Source organism: Pelobates fuscus, chromosome 4 (assembly GCF_036172605.1).
Source record: "Pelobates fuscus isolate aPelFus1 chromosome 4, aPelFus1.pri, whole genome shotgun sequence".
NCBI lineage: Eukaryota > Metazoa > Chordata > Amphibia > Anura > Pelobatidae > Pelobates > Pelobates fuscus.
The window spans coordinates 117,324,080-117,341,343 of record NC_086320.1 but is presented as its reverse complement, the minus strand read 5'-3'; the positions used below and the strand labels follow the sequence as shown (position 1 = coordinate 117,341,343).

The window sequence follows — 17,264 nt, the reverse complement described above, 5'->3', positions numbered from 1 at the left end:
ATAGGTCGATTGTTGCTCAACTCGGAGCGTGGCACAGTTGGTGTCTTCAGCAGAGGAATAACCACAGCCTGCTTCAGAATGCCAGGAACAACTCCGGTGGCAAATGACATACTAACAATGTCTGCAATATAGGGGGCCAAAGCATCAGCGGCATCCTTCACCAGCTGAGCAGTGCAGGGATCCAGCGATGAGGACGATGCCCTGAGAGACTTGAGGATGATCAAGATCTCAGATGTACTGACGGGTTTAAAATTCGAGAACATCGAGCCATCATAGGGTGTAAAAATTTCTGCATCAGGTTCCACCACTATGTTGCTCCTAATTAGATCAATTTTTTGTTTAAAAAAGTGAGAAAGGGATTCACAAAACTTTTGAGATGTTTCTTCTTGAGGAAGCGAACAGTTAGGATTTGCTAAGAGGTTTGTTGTGCGAAAAAGCTCTGCCGCTGAGTTTTTCGCTTTTGTAATCTTATCTGTGAAATATAGTTTTTTCGTATTTTTAATACTAGATTTATATAATTTTAAAGATTTTAAATATTCCAATTTAAGGTCGGTATTGTAATCTTTTCTCCACCGTTTTTCAGCTGCTCGACATCGCCATTTCATCTCCCTGGTCACCTGATTAAACCAGGGAGGGTTTTTTTTATCTACTTGTCTTACTAGACAAGTTTTTTTCATCGGGGCTAGAAGTTCTATTGATTCTACAATCACTGAATTAAACAGTAAGATTTTCTCTTCTACTGTGTCTTCTACCTGCCGTTTCCCTCTCAGTACGCTGCCATAGGAGAGAGAGATATTCAAATGTGGTGAAGGATGTCACCTCCATCTCAATTTCACTGATTTTAAGATGTTTTTTAAAAATAATCGCAATCCCCCCGCCTCTTCTTGTGGCCCGATTACACATAAGTATGTGATATCCAGGGGGGGCCAGTTCATCAAGACGAGGTGGGGTTGAGGGAGAAAACCATGTTTCTGTTAAAAACAAAAAATCAAGGTTGTTATCCTTAATTACAATATTGATGGCCTCAGCGTTTTTAATTGCTGAGCGGGCATTCAATAGAGCACCCTTAAAAGACGGGCCATGATTACTCTTTAGAGTATTATTAGTCTTGCTAAGGTTGCTAGCCAAATTAAGAATAGTTTTAATCTGGGAGCTTCCATAGTGAGATAATATTTTATTTTTCTTTAATTTGAGGGCAGTACGAATATCTATTGGGCCATTAGTATTTAAAGCCTTCAAATCAGAGGCAGAGTAATTCAAGTTACTCATGTTGCTACAAGGTTTCAACAACTGATGCACAATCTGCAGATTATATATAACAATAACAGATAACGATCAGGTTTGCCAATTGTCAAAAATATGCGATCTTAACTTTTAGCAAAAATGATCAATAGCAAAAAATGTGTAGAGTAACACTTACAGTTGAAGACAGGCTAAAATTACCAAAATAAAAATAAAAATAAAAATAACAGCATTAAAAGATAAATAGATAAACAATAAGAGAATAAAAATAGGGGGGAAAATTAATAAAAACAAATAAGAGGTAATTAAATTGTCGTTGGTCCGCCCGTCCGGGGCACGGACGGGCACAGACGGGCTTCCCTCTGGCGCGCCTCTGGCGCGCCGCCGGAGTGCCGCCTGCGCCCGCTGCGCTCTGCGCGGCGGCAAATAAGGGGATACCAAGCCCCTCCTCCTGGTAACAGGGATTGGCTCCGCCCACAGTGGTGCTGTCAATCAAGATGGCCACCAAGTGGAAAAATAGGTGGTTTATGAAAATATAAACAGTGATGCCCGCGGTCTTCCCCGCCTGGGCAGAGTGCAAGTTCAAAGTGCAAAATGATGATGATGAAAGTACTACAGGTGCAGTGGTCACGGCCACGTTTGAAAAGCTGGAGCTGGAGCTATTCAATCTGTTTCTAGTCCTAGCTAAACCAAACCTAGCTTATCTTAGCTCTAGATAACATCAACACTATTTAAAACTAACTCACTACCCTTAACACCAACCCTAACCCTAAATGAGCCTAAACACACATCAACCCTAACATCAACTGTAACTAACCCTCATATCAATCTCAACACTAATCCTTATACAGAGGATTCCCTTTAGCTTACATCAGCAGAGAGATTCACTTGCTTAGGCAGTAACGAACACACCATAGAGTGCAAGTACAACATTAAAGAAAGAGATCTTCCTATTATGCTGCATGTTCATGCTATTCTTGCTGATCACACATTTTCAGTGTTCGGCAGATTGCACTGCTCAGCACTGGTCACTGTCCGCAGGGAGATTGATCTGGATCTATTCAGAGCCACTCCCAGAGAATCACCTTTTATTGATTTGTGCAGTGCTCCACACAGCTCAACGGTGAGCCCCAGGATACAAACTATGGATTTATTCTCGCTTGCTCCAAACTTACAAGACATTCTATATTAGCCTAAGTGCCTTTAAAGTTCACGCTTTCTAGGATGGCAAAGATCATCACAAGGACTCTGAGGAGTTAAAAAAAACAAACAGACAAAACACAACATTAACCCCCTTCCTCCTGCCCTAAAAGAACAATAAGAAAATAAAATTGAAATAAATATATAGCCCCTAACACAGAGGGTTCTTTCCTCAGTCTCTGACAGTGGAAATTTTTCATAGATTAGCAATGCTGGAACAGACGGCAAAAATCCCTTTCTAAGGTCCTATATAATTTTTCAGAAAAATACAATACCTGCCCCAGTCTGGGAGATTCTTCTGATAGATGGAATCTAGAGGAAGCACTTGCTGACGGCCCTGTGTCTCATTATAAATCGTGCGAGCAGCCTCTGTTGTCAGGGTCACCACACAGTCCATGTCACTAGCAAGATGCCATGAAATTACTTTTGCAACTTCAGGATCTTCAATTTGTGCTAAATGAGCAATCTGTAAATAAACAAGTGTAAAGGAGCAAAACCACTTAATATTCTCCACAAAGACAATTTAAAATGTCTTTACTAAAATACCCTAGTTCAACAGTTACTACACACATAGTACATATTACAGGCTAATCGAGGGGGTACCTACAAATCTTGAATCAAAGGATAAATGTCTTAATAAACATGGTTTTAAAAAATATATACATTATTAAAAACTTTACCTTCCCTAAGACATCAGCATTGACATTTGAGCATGTTGGAAGAGTACAAATCCTTCTAGGTTGAATCAGTAGAGAGTCTCTTTGTGACATCTTCTGTTTTATCGTAGCATCAATTTGTACAACCTGTAAGCAATACCGTAGTTGGGATTTGGTCACTGCAATGTATTCAGTACAAATGAAACTGGACTTGAAATGTTATTTAAAGTAGAATATATTTTAAATTCGTAACATAAAAGCTATTATGTGTATTTTATGGATATTTAATTAGTCTTTAAGTCAAGAAAATATATGACAAACTCATTAATGTTTAAAGTAGTTAGAAAATATTAGAGTTAACATAAATGGCATTGCAATTGCAGAATTTTAAGTAGTTTATAATTGAGAAACCCAGGGTTTGCACATGAATTCAAGAAACACACTAAGAATTACCAGAGAAAAACGGTCCCAATATGCATATGAGGCAATGAAGAGACCCACAATAATAACAGACAAAATGTATACATTTTCCATGGATTAGGCCGTGGTGTTTACTTAAAGCTCAAAAGGCATATATTTAAAAAAAAAATTAACCAAACCACATATAGCCTAACCTTTCTATAACTTTATAACATTGCCCAAATGTCATCTCTAATACCATTTTATCACGAAATGTATTCTCTGTTCATGTCTCAATAACTTTGTCACAATTGCTGAAAAACACCACAGCAATTAGGGAAGAAAAGAGGGTGCTATTCCCTGCTACATTAAAGTTTCAGGAACTGGCTGACAGTCTTACAGTGCCCTCTGCAAATATATTCCCCACTCATCCTGTATTTTGGTGGCTCGCAACCTGCACCCAGCCCACAGTCAGCTCCAGTCCCAAGCAACAGATGCACTCACCAGATAACCTACCCCATAACTAACCTTATCAATGCCACTTTACATACACTCTATGGACAAAAGTATTGCGACACCTCTTTTTTTTAAAACTGAATTCAGGTGTTTTAATCGGACCTACTGCCACAAGTGTATAAAATCACCTTTGCATTTACCAACAGTGGTAAATAAAAATGGGTTGTTTTGAAAAGCTCAGTGAATTTTAAATGTGGTATTGTGATAGAATGCCACCTTTGCATGTCAGTTTGTGAAATTTCATCCCTGCTAGATATTCCACGGTCAACTGTAAGTGGTATTATTGGAAAGTGGAAGTGTTTAGCAACAGCAACTCAACCCCAAAGTGGAAGACCACGAAAAGTCACAGAGCAGGGTCACAGAGTGCTGAGGTGCACGGTGCGTAAAATTCACCAATGCTCTGCTGATTCCATAGCTGAAGAATTCCAAACTTCCACTGGCATTAATATCCGCAAAAAAACTGTGCGGCCGGAGCTTCAGGGAATGGGTTTCCACATACCCAAGGCAAAATGCCAAGCATCGGATCGAGTGCTGTAAAGCACACTGGCAAAAGATTCTGGAGCTGTGTCAAAGTATTCTGTGGAGTGACTAATCACGCTTTTATAAATAAAGCTCTCTCATACAAGTACAATACCACTGTATAAAAGTGGACAAGTAAAAAATTTAATTATTCTGAGGAAAAATAAGTAATTTAGTCACAACTATTAACTATGGTTAAAAAAAATAAACAGTACAAGTTCACTCTGGAAAACTAATAAGACTATTGTTGGGAAACCAAAGTTAATTTAAAATTTAGGGGAAAGTTGTCAAACTGGAAAAATGTTCCTATTCACCTCTGCTTCAAACTCAGCTGCTCTGGCCTTTAATATACACTTTGAATTCTTGGGGTTAAAAAAAACAAAAACAAAAAACGGATGTGTAAGACACATTACTGTGAGTATTATTGCTGTGGAGCTCTGTAAACACTTAGACACACCTACAATATTAAGCTCATGGAAAAGAGGGATATTAAGACAGAAAAGCGGGACGTAGGGATTTGGCCTCAAACTAGGGACTGTCCCTACTAAACAGGACAATTGGGTGGTATGCAAATATCAACCACCCCTGGTCCGCTGCATGTGATACCTGGAAAGTTGCTCTTGATTGTATGGCACAGTTTAAACGTGCCATTCATTCATGTACACAACTAGTCTTATGATGCACATTTCCTACTGTCAAGCATGCATAAGGTAGACACAATAAGCCCTTATGTTATTTGTCAGCTTTGACCTCCCTTCTTCTCACCTCCTAATATGTGATAATATCATAAATAAAAAAACGGTTTCATATTTCTACCTGTCCTAAATCAAGTACGGGAGAAACACAGGCAAGAACTCATGAGGTTCAAAACTTATTTTATGTATACACACCTGATTTTGACGTGGAATCTCAATTTGTTTTTTCTTTAATTCACTCATTAGATGAGATTCTTTGGCTTTAGCTTCATCTGCTTGACCTATAAAATAGAAATATATGTAAAATGTTATAAAGATGCAGACATAATTGTAAATTCTCCTCTTCCGGTCAAATTAATTTAATTCCATTATACCAAATGCAAAAATATATTGATCAGCCACAACATTAAAGGGAGCCTATAGTAACCAGAACTACTACAGCTTAATGTAGTTGTTCTGGTGTGTAACAACAAACAAACAAAACACAACATTAACCCCCTTCCTCCTGCCCTAAAAGAACAATAAAAAAATAAAATTAAAATAAATATATAGTAAACATGACTGTCTAGTAACATCTCTAGTGACCGTCATTAGGACTCATAGAATGTGATGGTAGAGAAGAACCATTCGTCCCATCTAGTCTACTCAATTTTCTAAATACTTTCATCCTACGTATGCTTAAACTCCATCAATGTGTTAACCTCTACTACTTCAGCTGGAAGGCTACACCATGCATCCACTACCTTCTCAATAAAAAAACCTTTTCCCCTCTAATTAATTTCTTCTTAAAATATATAGTCTTATCCTTTACTGTGTTGATTCCCTTTGTGTATTTAAATATTTAGAGTAGATGGTGTAAACCAAAGACCAGTGGTCTAGGTAACACCGGTGAGATACTAGGCTCTGCTGTCTGTTAAAATTGTAATCTTTAATTAGGTATACATAATCATGAACAAGCAATAAAACATAAAGAAAAAAATACTAAATAGACAAATAGAAAAACACCAAAGTGGTAAAACAGAAAGAGGAGATATTAAGGGGCTCAGGGAGTAATGGGAGAGGTATCAACTTAGACCAATGTATTCTAGATATATACCTCAATGATAGGAAATATAAGTGGTAGATGACAATGACTAATCTACTAACCGGCTAAATGCGTAGACAAAACCAAACCCTAAGGTGCTGGTTAAGGAAGCATACGCTAGTGTGACACATTGCTTAGGGAGTGCAGCGTAGAGCCACAATCGTGTGTACTCATATGGAAGTATAGAGACAATGGGGTCTCAACAAAATATACACTTGCGGGTGCTGCAATAAGCAGTGTAGCATACAGGTAAATGTGGCCATAAGTAAGGCACTAAGTGCTAGTGGGACCAACAGCAGTAAGATATATATGATATGGTTCCCCAGCATTTGAATGCTACTGGGGAACCATATCATATATATCTTACTGCTGTTGGTCCCACTAGCACTTAGTGCCTTACTTATGGCCACATTTACCTGTATGCTACACTGCTTATTGCAGCACCCGCAAGTGTATATTTTGTTGAGACCCCATTGTCTCTATACTTCCATATGAGTACACACGATTGTGGCTCTACGCTGCACTCCCTAAGCAATGTGTCACACTAGCGTATGCTTCCTTAACCAGCACCTTAGGGTTTGGTTTTGTCTACGCATTTAGCCGGTTAGTAGATTAGTCATTGTCATCTACCACTTATATTTCCTATCATTGAGGTATATATCTAGAATACATTGGTCTAAGTTGATACCTCTCCCATTACTCCCTGAGCCCCTTAATATCTCCTCTTTCTGTTTTACCACTTTGGTGTTTTTCTATTTGTCTATTTAGTATTTTTTTCTTTATGTTTTATTGCTTGTTCATGATTATGTATACCTAATTAAAGATTACAATTTTAACAGACAGCAGAGCCTAGTATCTCACCGGTGTTACCTAGACCACTGGTCTTTGGTTTACACCATCTACTCTCTCTTTTTGTATACAATACAAGGGTTACCCCCTATCGAGATACTATCTGGACACACTTATCGTATCCCCGCAAGGGGGTTATTTTCTTTTTTCGTATTTAAATATTTGTATCATAACCTCTCTTCTCGTCTTTCTATACACGTTAAAATACAATACATGTTAAAATAGGATGTTCTACAGTGAAGAAGGTAGGCCAGTGGAGGCAGTATTATGCTCTGAGTAATGTTCTGCAGGGAAAATGTGTGTTTTGTCATTTATGTGGATTTATGTTTGACACGTTGCATCTACCTAGACTAACTTTATATCGTATTTAGTGCTGATTTCTAATTATAGAAACAAAAGCATTTTGATTAAAGCTCTGTGCCTGAAGTCTCAGTCTCACCGCTATTGTTACTCCTTAGTAACATAGTTCTACAGTACTTTGAGCCAGTCCCAAGAGGCTCTTTCCCACATGAGTATCTCTGCATAGAATTGCGTGTGAACTACATTTATGAAATGCATCACACTACTGGAAATGTTTAGTGTGTTTTCTTTCCCTATCAGAGCATGGCCCTGGGAACCAGGAGATGTGGAGGAACCTTTAAGACAAAAGGTGCTCTATTCTCACGACAAAAGGTGCTCTATTCTCACAGCCAGATATAGTTGACTCTTAATATTATGAGTGTATTTCATCAAACCATAATTATTTTATAACACCGCACAATATTACATTGTTATTTTTATTCCTTTATGGGTGTTAGGGGTAATTGAACCATATGTTTGCTGATAAAAGAAATACAATATTTCTACATTTGAGGTCTACAAATATGCATAAAGTACAATTTAGTTGTTTTTGTTTTATATATATAAAAAAAAATATATATCAGTTTACCCGTATTCTTAAAATGAATTAGTTTTATGCTTCACATTATAGCATCTCAATGGTTACTGAAGATTTTATTAGTGATTACTTTTATGCTTCACAATATAGCACTTCAATGGTTACTGAAAAATGGTTTCACAAATGGTAAAACTTACACTTTATTTCCTTAATAAGCTGTTCTGTTGTTTCAAAGAGACATTTGTAAACTTCCATTGATTGGGAAAGCCGATCTTTCACCTTGGTCAGTTTTACAATCTGCTGTCGTTTCTTTACATCTGGAACAAAAAACCAAAACACATTTATAGCAGTTTGTATTAAAAAAAAAATTAGTGTATGTGATGTAAACAGTTAAACAACTGATGTAACCAAAGGAAATAATCTGCAGCAGCAGCTTTATTGGAATCACAGGTAAATTCAATAATGTTTCTATCTAAACGGATCTTTTTCAAGCTGACAAATCTCTGTAGAGATCGAAATGTTGTTTCACTTGGCTGTAATTCCAGTAAACAGTTAAACAAGAAGCTATAGTTTTGACATACCATTGCAAAACATAAAAGGAAGGCAATATGGCTCCAGTTTCACTTCTTTTTTAGAGGATGATACAAGAGTGAATATGATTTGGTATTCAGTGCTGTCATTTCCAGGACTATTTTCAGCAAGGATGAGCTTCTGCAACAAAAAAATAAAAATAACTAACAAACCCTCCATTATTTATTATATACAATAGATTGCATATGTATTCATCACCCTTGGATAATTCACCATTTTGTTGTGTTACAGCCTGGCACTGGGAACTACAGCAGGCTGTAGTGTTTATGATGCATGGAGTGTTCCTGAAATAAAAAAACAAGCAAACAAAAAAAAACAACAAAAATACAAAACCAATGCCAGTACTTGCAGGAACCCCAGAGCTTTGATTGGGCCACTCTAATACATTCAGATTTTTTTTTATTTTTGTTGTGCAGGTAGGTACATAGCATTACCGAACGCCACATCGGCGTATATAGATACAGGCTAGACAGTAGCATGAGTATTTGCACATAAAAACAAGCTAACATTACTGATGGGTCCCTGCTGTGGAATTAAGTAGGTATGTAGAGTTAGATTGTATTACAGGAGAATAATAAAGTTTACATCAGGCTAGGTACAGGAGAATATGTATAGTAACATGATTGGCTCTCATGTAGTATAAGCAAGAATAATACACATCAATTATGCTGGTCTGCTTGGGTGTAAGCAAGGAAAAAGCATTGGAGGTGCATTGGTCTGCTTCTTTGTGTCCCTGGTTGGGGATCTCTCATGGTCTTCTCTTTCCCGGTTACCCGGGCAGCCATTCATTGGGGCAGTGTATGCTTCCCTTTCCGTCGCCATTTTAGAGCCTATTGTACTGTTGGAGCCTTGGGCTTCTGCTGTGGGATTTGCTTTACCTGCAAGATAAGTGGCCACCTGGCTGCGGCTGCGTTGCCCTCCTCTCACTTTCCTGCTTCTGTCTGAGTTTATTTGGTTTGTTGTACCTGACTCTGGCTTTTGCGCTGCGGGCGCCTCTGGCGCCATTGATGTTGTCGCACGATGCAGGGGTCTCCGAAGTGGCGGAGTCAGGGGTGCTTCTGGTATAGCAGGTGAGGCAGGTTGTGGGATCAGTGGGGAAAACTGCTGTCTCTCTTCGATGCGGAGCCAGAAGGCTTCGTAGATATCATCCAGCTGTGTGAGAGTCGAACGGGTGTCTGTTGCTTGAGAAGGCCCGTCTGTGACCTCTGCAATCTTTGGTGTGGCAAGCACCCATTGGTATTTTAACCGCGAGGCACATGAATGGTCTCCTGGGACCGTGATGACCCCCACCGGTCCAAGGGGGAGTGGGGGGGAGACGAGGGCCCAAACTCAAGATTCAAGCTGTGTGTGGTGTCGGAAGAGCGGCCGTCTCCTCCGCGCCGGCCATGCTTGTAGGCCGCATACGGTGCTCGGGTGAGTCTCGCTTTAAAGGTGGCATGTTTGGTACCAGTAGAAGCACCTGAGTATCATCAGTAGCTTGATAGCCCTTATGCGTCGTGCACATGTTGTAGTTTGCCGTTTTTCCGCAATATTTGCCGGTAAGAGCAGGAGCTGTGTCAATAGGCGTCCGCTCAGCTCGGCGATCAGGCCCCGCCCACCAGGTTCTAGATTTTAAACCAGTCAGACAGATAGCCTTTCCCCACATGTTTATTATTATCTTAAGCAACAACTTCCCTAAAGGATCCAGTTGCCTCCTCCTCTTTTCCAAAAGAAAAGTGGGTCTTAGCGAGTCTTTTCATTTTTAAGAGTAGAAAACTGTCATTTTAATAATAGACAACACAACAGAACTTTTTCCAGATTTATTTTGCTATCACACTAGTTATCTTCAAGATAATTGTTTAAACATGATCTATGTATTTATTGTGAAATAATGTGATACTTTAACTGCACACAGATAGACAGCATTAAACAATTATTTGACTTCTAAAGGAATTTTTGGATCAGTGTTCCCTTAGAGGTTTATTGCAATGATACTGAACACTTATGCAACCCTCAAAACGTTCTGTTTAATTTAAACTCATTTAAACTGGTTTAGCTCAGAGCCATCTAGGTTGGAATTTTGCTAATCAACCTCCAGCGGTCCTCGTAACATGTTCACAGACCTGTACTGGCTAAGTTGCATAGAATTCCCCTCTAATGTTTGTGGCAAAAAAATATTACACATTCAATGTGTATTTATGCAAGCACTATAGGTATCCTTATAACTTAATATAGAGTTGAAAATTAGATTTAATCTGACACATTTCTGTAACATCTTGAATAAAGTGCCACACTCTGTACATAATTCATACAATGCCTTTCAGTGATCAAGTTTCATATAACAATATCGATATCTAATAAAACAAGTGCTTTGAAGTGTGATACTCACATTGATTTCAGCTGATCCATTTTTGAAGGGGAACTCAATCTGATCAAGTTTGGATTCAAACTGAGGAATCTCTGTATCATCGTCTGTGGAACATATAATCTTCGCAATGATTTTTCCATTCAAATTGGACCCAGACACATTATTGTGCTCATCCTACAAGGTAAGAGCAAACAAGAGCATTCAAATAAGGAAATATGTGCAGACATAATACATGGAATAAACAATACCTGAACAATCCAGAGGTGGGATAAATTATAGTGAATAGCTATAAGATTGATTGTATTGGTAATAAAGGCAAGTGAAGGCACTAAATATATGGGGGGGAGGGGGGGGAGATATACATAGTATACAAAACATTTACAATTCCCATTCTGTATGAAATTACATGACAAATTATACATTTGTACATCCATATGTGATACATATGATTAATAAAGTAAGGACTAATAAACAAGAATTGTTTAAATCCAAGTTATTTTTAACAGGAAATAGAAAATCGGGATGACATTTATATAGTAGTTGTTAAAAGGTTAAAAAAAGAAAATGGGTTAAAGATTTAACATTAGAGCAATCCATATTTTCCAATTGCTATGTCCATATTAACAACATTATTTTCCAAGGTGAATCCTCCTCCTCCTCCTCTCCCCCCCCCCCCTCCCCTCCAAGTCCTGTGGTTGGCATTCACTTAAGAAGCCTAATGGATGCTTTGCTGGATCTGGTATAGTGTGAACGAATTTAACTATGGTCTCTCTTTGAATGGATAGGCTACTGCTATGTATAAGCATTGGCATACAATCTACTCAGTTGCATAATCTGTCACCTTGGTACTAATAAACTCCAAGCCAGATGACAGATCTCCCAGTATCGGATGCTACAGACTGTACAGTTAGTACAAAAAGAGATGGTACTATACTGCTGTAACTTCATGATATCTAAAACTATAGACAAAAGCAAACAAAAAAATCGTGTTTGTTTATTTCATATGATTTTCTTTAAAAAAAACATTTTCATTTACTACCCCACCCACCCGAAAAAACCCACTACCAATCCTTCAAATAATCACCATGGTTCCACTACAAACAAAACTGTTCACTGTCCTATTGGCCCATCATTTGCATCATCCATCCATTTTTTTTTCTTCTGTTTTCTTTAATTTCTTATACAAATCACGCTATTGAATATCTTGTTTAACATAATAATACGAATACATCCAATTTCAGATAGATAAAACATAAAATAACATACAAGAATAAATAAATAAATGGGAGACAATGTGGCTCGGCAGTCTGGTTTATCACAAAGGTTGAAAAGGTAAAGAGAAAGAAAGAGAAGGACGGAAAGAAAGAAGGGAGGCATTATAAGCATACATCTCTTCTCATCTTTCCCATCATTATTCTCCCTATTCCTTACCCTTCAATTCCTCCATCATGTCTCCCTCCCCCACCCCCCACTTCTCCTTTTTCCTTCTGTCCCCTATCCCATCTCTTTTAAAATTTCTGGAAATTCACAAGTTGATTTGGTTCTTTTTCATTTAATCCAATAAAATATCAAATGTATAATTCATATTTATATATGATGTTCAACCATTGCAATCAAAAATCTTGATTTTTTTGTTCCAATTTATTTGATAAGATATTCCTTTCTCCATTTATAACTGTACAATTATTTGATTTTTTATTTCTTGCCAAGTTGGATTTTTTTCAGATTTCCAATTCCTTGCATTTAGAAGTTTTACTGCTGTTAGAATATGTACTATAATTTGTTTCTCTTGATTTGGGAAGTTTAAGTGTAATAATACACTATCGGAAGTTAAATTCCATTCATTTATAAATCTTTTGGTTAGTCTTTGAGAAATATCAAGCCATACTGTCTGTGTTTTTTTTTAAACCTGACCACCATATATGCATGTGATTAGCATGTTCAAAAACACAACTCCAACACTTTTTAGAGGCATTTGGATATTTTATTGATAAGAGGGTGTATTGCATTTCATTTCGGTTCAGACAGTGTATTGATCTATAACACAGGTTTATTGCATTATTCCACTCTTCTATATTAATCTGAATCTGTAGATTTTTTTCCCATCTAATTATGGAAATTGGTGGTGTGTCTTTTATATATTCTAATTATTTTAAGGTATTTGGTCATTCTGTTTGAAAATTGTATCCAGAATTTAACTGCTAGTCAATTGTCGTTATAAAACAGCTTGTCATTTAGAAATCCCTTAACTCTAATATATCTAATATCTCATGATCCGTGAGATTAAATTATTTTTGAAGTTTAGAGAAATACTATCTTATTCCATTCTATTAGGTGCTGAATTTCCATTATTCCTTTATCTATCCATAATGATAAATCTATATTTTCTATTAAACCACTGATTATTTTTAAGGGTAAACAGGCTATCACTTTATCATTTATCTTACTTTTATTTTTAAATTTAAACCAGTTTGGCAAAATATAATTAAGAGGTGCATTTTATTACGTATGTTTTATTTGCAGTCTTTAGAGAATTCTCTAGTTTCCAGAATTGAGTCAAAATATCTTGAGGTTTATAATCTTTCAATTCTATTGTAAACCAACATTCCGATGAAGAGTCATTTATTTGTGATGCAATCGCATGTGCTAATAAGGCTGCATCTGCATAATCCTGAATTGTTGCTATTCCTAACCCTCCATACGGTTTTTTTTTAGATCGTAATTGTAAATTAATTCTGTTTTTTTTCCCTGCCCATAAATCCAGAGAATGTCGTCTGAATCATATTGAGCCAAGGGGTCAGCATTTTAAAAGGAATCTTTATAAATATGTATGTAAATTTAGGAAGTATATAGGCCTTTTATTTATTATTTCCCCCCACCATGAAATTTCCATTGCCCACTCCCCCCTGTCCCATCATCCATCAATTAAGTGCAAGAGAAGTGTGAGTAGATGTGTAAGGAAAAAAAAAACATGTAATGCTTACAGAGCAGTTTAAAGGCTATCAACTTAAAGGACCAGAGTGGCAGAGAATTAAGCCTACTTGCCTTCAAGTGACAGGGTAGCATCTCATTAGCATTCTAGGAATTGTGGTCTGCTCAGTGACTCATTCGGGGCTCAGATAAGTATATCTTCCAATCCATACACATGATAATGTTTTCACCATCACAGTGTTTAGATTGAAATGTATACCCAATGAAGTAAATACTTCACAAGCACTCGTTTTGGAGGAAAGTTTCACTGTAAAGGTCTGCGTATACCATTAGAATGTAACAACAACAACAATTAAACTGTTTTGCCAAGTAGACTTGAATTTCTTAAAAGCTTAATACATTTTCAAGACCCAAACAACTTTTAATAGAAAGTTTAAAAATATATTTTTCTGTTTCTACATCAAATAATTGGTTTTGGCACATATTAAAAAGAAAAAAAAATAAGATTAATAACTTAACCACAATCTTGAGCCACAGATTCTTAACCAAGGTTCGGCTAGATTCATCCGTTACATTAGAAACTGCTGGCGTAGCAGGCTGTGGGTGCGGCACCAACTTCACAGGCACATTTGGAACAACATCTATCGTAAACTAAACAAAAGAAGAGAAAAACATATTTTTATCACAGAAAGCAAAAAAAAATTAAATAAATAGGGAAAACACCTTACTATAGGCAAGTATCTAAAATAATATTTAATAAAGATGGACCAACCTGTTCACTGTAAAGTGTTAGGTTCTTCTCAACCATAAATACAAACTGGATACGGTATTTTCCAATGCGGTCTGGTATCCTTTTATCCCTTGAAAAAGTAAAAACAAATGCAATAGGTCAGCAAATCCATTCTATCTGACAGGGCTATTCTAAGCACCATAGCCACAACAGCCTATTGTAGTGTTTTTTTTGTGCCAGATGTCTCATGGCACTGCTTCATGGTTTGACACTAACAGATCTCCTTGGTGCCAACTTGGATATTATGTCTAAAAATAACCTCTGTGTTTAGATAAACTGAATGGCTGACAGTACCAGGTGTATAAAGCTGCATGTGGGTAAATGTATGTAGTATGTTGAGCTGCGTGCGGTAGGAGTGTATGTTGCACCTGGGAAGACAAAGAGTGCAGTTGAAGACTCATTGAGGTTTTTATTGTGCCTTGAATCCCCTGTATCGTCCATCTGTTCAGTGTTAAAAAAAAGTTGTTTTTTTTTTAAATTTGCATTTTATTAAAGTTTGTACATAGAATATACATCTTAGCCGTTGAATGGGGGCATAGTTAAAAAAAAATTTGAGTGGTGTATTCCTTAGGGTATGCGGGGAAAGAAAATAAAAGTCTTGCATACCTGAAATAAAAGCAGCCATCCTTATCACCATCTCTGGCTTTGCTGCAAAGGAATGATGTTGCCTAATTAAAAAAAAAAAAAAAAGATATAAATTTAAATATGAATATCTATCATTGGTATTTACAAAATGATTTGCTCTCATTTGGCCATTACCATTTTAGCTCCCCAGGGGGGCTTATACCCCACTTAATTTGTGGGGTTCAATTAATAAGCTAGCACAATTACAGGGAAACATCACCTGAGCTTTTGAAAATAAAATATCAAGTTAAGGGAAAAAAATAATTAAATGACAATTTTTCTAACAATGTGGTACGAAACACAATAAACATTTCCTTATTTTTCCTGCACAAACATCAATATTTGAACAGCTCACATTAGCTGGAGGTTTTGCTCCAGGTGTCTGATACTTCCACATTCTCATGGAGCAGTCAACTGGGTTAAGATTCTTAATGATTTTGTCATCCTCAGAGACAACACGAACCACAAAATCTAAATGAAAAAAAATAAAAAAATATATATCTCACAAAGGTATTTTCTCAATAACAATCATGTTTCTTGATATTTCATTGCTATTTCACAAACCCTCTTTTTTTCATTACCATTGGTGAGAAATTATTATTACTCTGTATAGTTTAGCAGCGTGATAGTGCGGTCACCTTGCAAAAGGCCTGAAGATCACTAAAATTGTTTGCCATCAGTGCGAATACAAACCCACACAGTGCTGCGGTATAAAAAAAATAAAATAACTAAACAAATCCTCCCTGCTTCCCAATACTCAACAGACAGCCCAGTGCATCTCCAGTTGCTTTTAGCCTGCAGATAATTAGTGTTGTGAGGACAACTGTCCCCCCTTACCAGCAGTCCCCTGGTTCTAAAAACGGGACAATAAAAAGGACATGCATGACCTTACAATTTTTTAAACCAGCAAGCAAAAACTTTAGAACAAATATACAAACAAAAATAAAGCAAGACTAACTGTGAAAAATATGTAATAAACATTTCTAAAATATACTATAAACAGGGCATCATTGTGCACCAGCTAGAGAGAGAAAGCTCACACCGAAGTCTGCTGTGCATGATCCCACTGATCAGACCCCCGTTCCCCCTCCTATCAGGATGTTGCAAGATGAAGACAGTATTCAACTACACATGTGTAAATCTGTCAGACATGCCCAATGCACCTTTCCAGCATTTCTAGGGATAGGATACTGATTAGTTAGATCAGTGTCCTCCTAACATGTGTTTAAAGCATAAGAAAGAAGCAGATTGCAGGGTGAGGCAACTGTGTCATTCAAAGCTAAAGCTTTTGGATGAGACAGATGTCTCAAAGTAATGTATGTCCCTTTAAAACTGGACCTTTTGTTTAAACCTTTATGGCGATAATGCAATACAATGAAAATACTTTTGTTTGAATAAGGATAAAAAAAATTAAAAATAAATACTAACTTTATTTTAAAAAGTCTGAGCATTATTGTGCCTGTATGGAGAACTTACCAGGAAATGTATTTCCAGCTGCTAATTCAGCTCCAGAGTGAAATTCAACAACAACACGTACAGGTTTTTCAGGATCTGGGATGATATTTAACTTTAGTACATGGCTTTCCAAAGAACATTTGTTATGCATCGCTTTAAACTGCAAGGAGTATTCCCCCCTAAATAAAAAAAAAAAAAAAAAGAGAATTTGATATTTTAAAACAAATATTATGTTTTATAACATACTAAATAACTAAACAAAGGACATTAAACAATGTAAGAGTACTTGGAAAAAAATAAAACATAAAATCTCATTTACAGACTACTTGTCAATAAAAATCCTGCTAATTGACAGTTCCCTTTAACCCCTTAAGGACCAAACGTCTGGAATAAAAGGGAATCATGACATGTCACACATGTCATATGTCCTTAAGGAGTTAAAGGGATTTTTCCTGCAGTATACTGGTATTACATATATACAGTCATGGG

General features: G+C 36.9%; 1 protein-coding gene across 1 annotated transcript in view; it reads right to left on the bottom strand.

The window, feature by feature from the left end:
• SMCHD1 (structural maintenance of chromosomes flexible hinge domain containing 1) overlaps positions 1-17,264 on the bottom strand; it is a 181,109-nt gene that overhangs the window by 46,985 nt on the left and 116,860 nt on the right. Inside the window, exons 32-42 of the mRNA XM_063453045.1 lie at positions 16,797-16,954; positions 15,676-15,791; positions 15,303-15,364; positions 14,679-14,766; positions 14,426-14,557; positions 10,997-11,149; positions 8,619-8,748; positions 8,235-8,354; positions 5,423-5,508; positions 3,123-3,245; positions 2,718-2,908 (exon numbers count right to left, since the gene is read on the bottom strand). Coding sequence (XP_063309115.1) covers positions 2,718-2,908; positions 3,123-3,245; positions 5,423-5,508; positions 8,235-8,354; positions 8,619-8,748; positions 10,997-11,149; positions 14,426-14,557; positions 14,679-14,766; positions 15,303-15,364; positions 15,676-15,791; positions 16,797-16,954 — 1,359 coding nt within the window. The remainder of the gene's footprint in view (positions 1-2,717; positions 2,909-3,122; positions 3,246-5,422; positions 5,509-8,234; positions 8,355-8,618; positions 8,749-10,996; positions 11,150-14,425; positions 14,558-14,678; positions 14,767-15,302; positions 15,365-15,675; positions 15,792-16,796; positions 16,955-17,264) is intronic.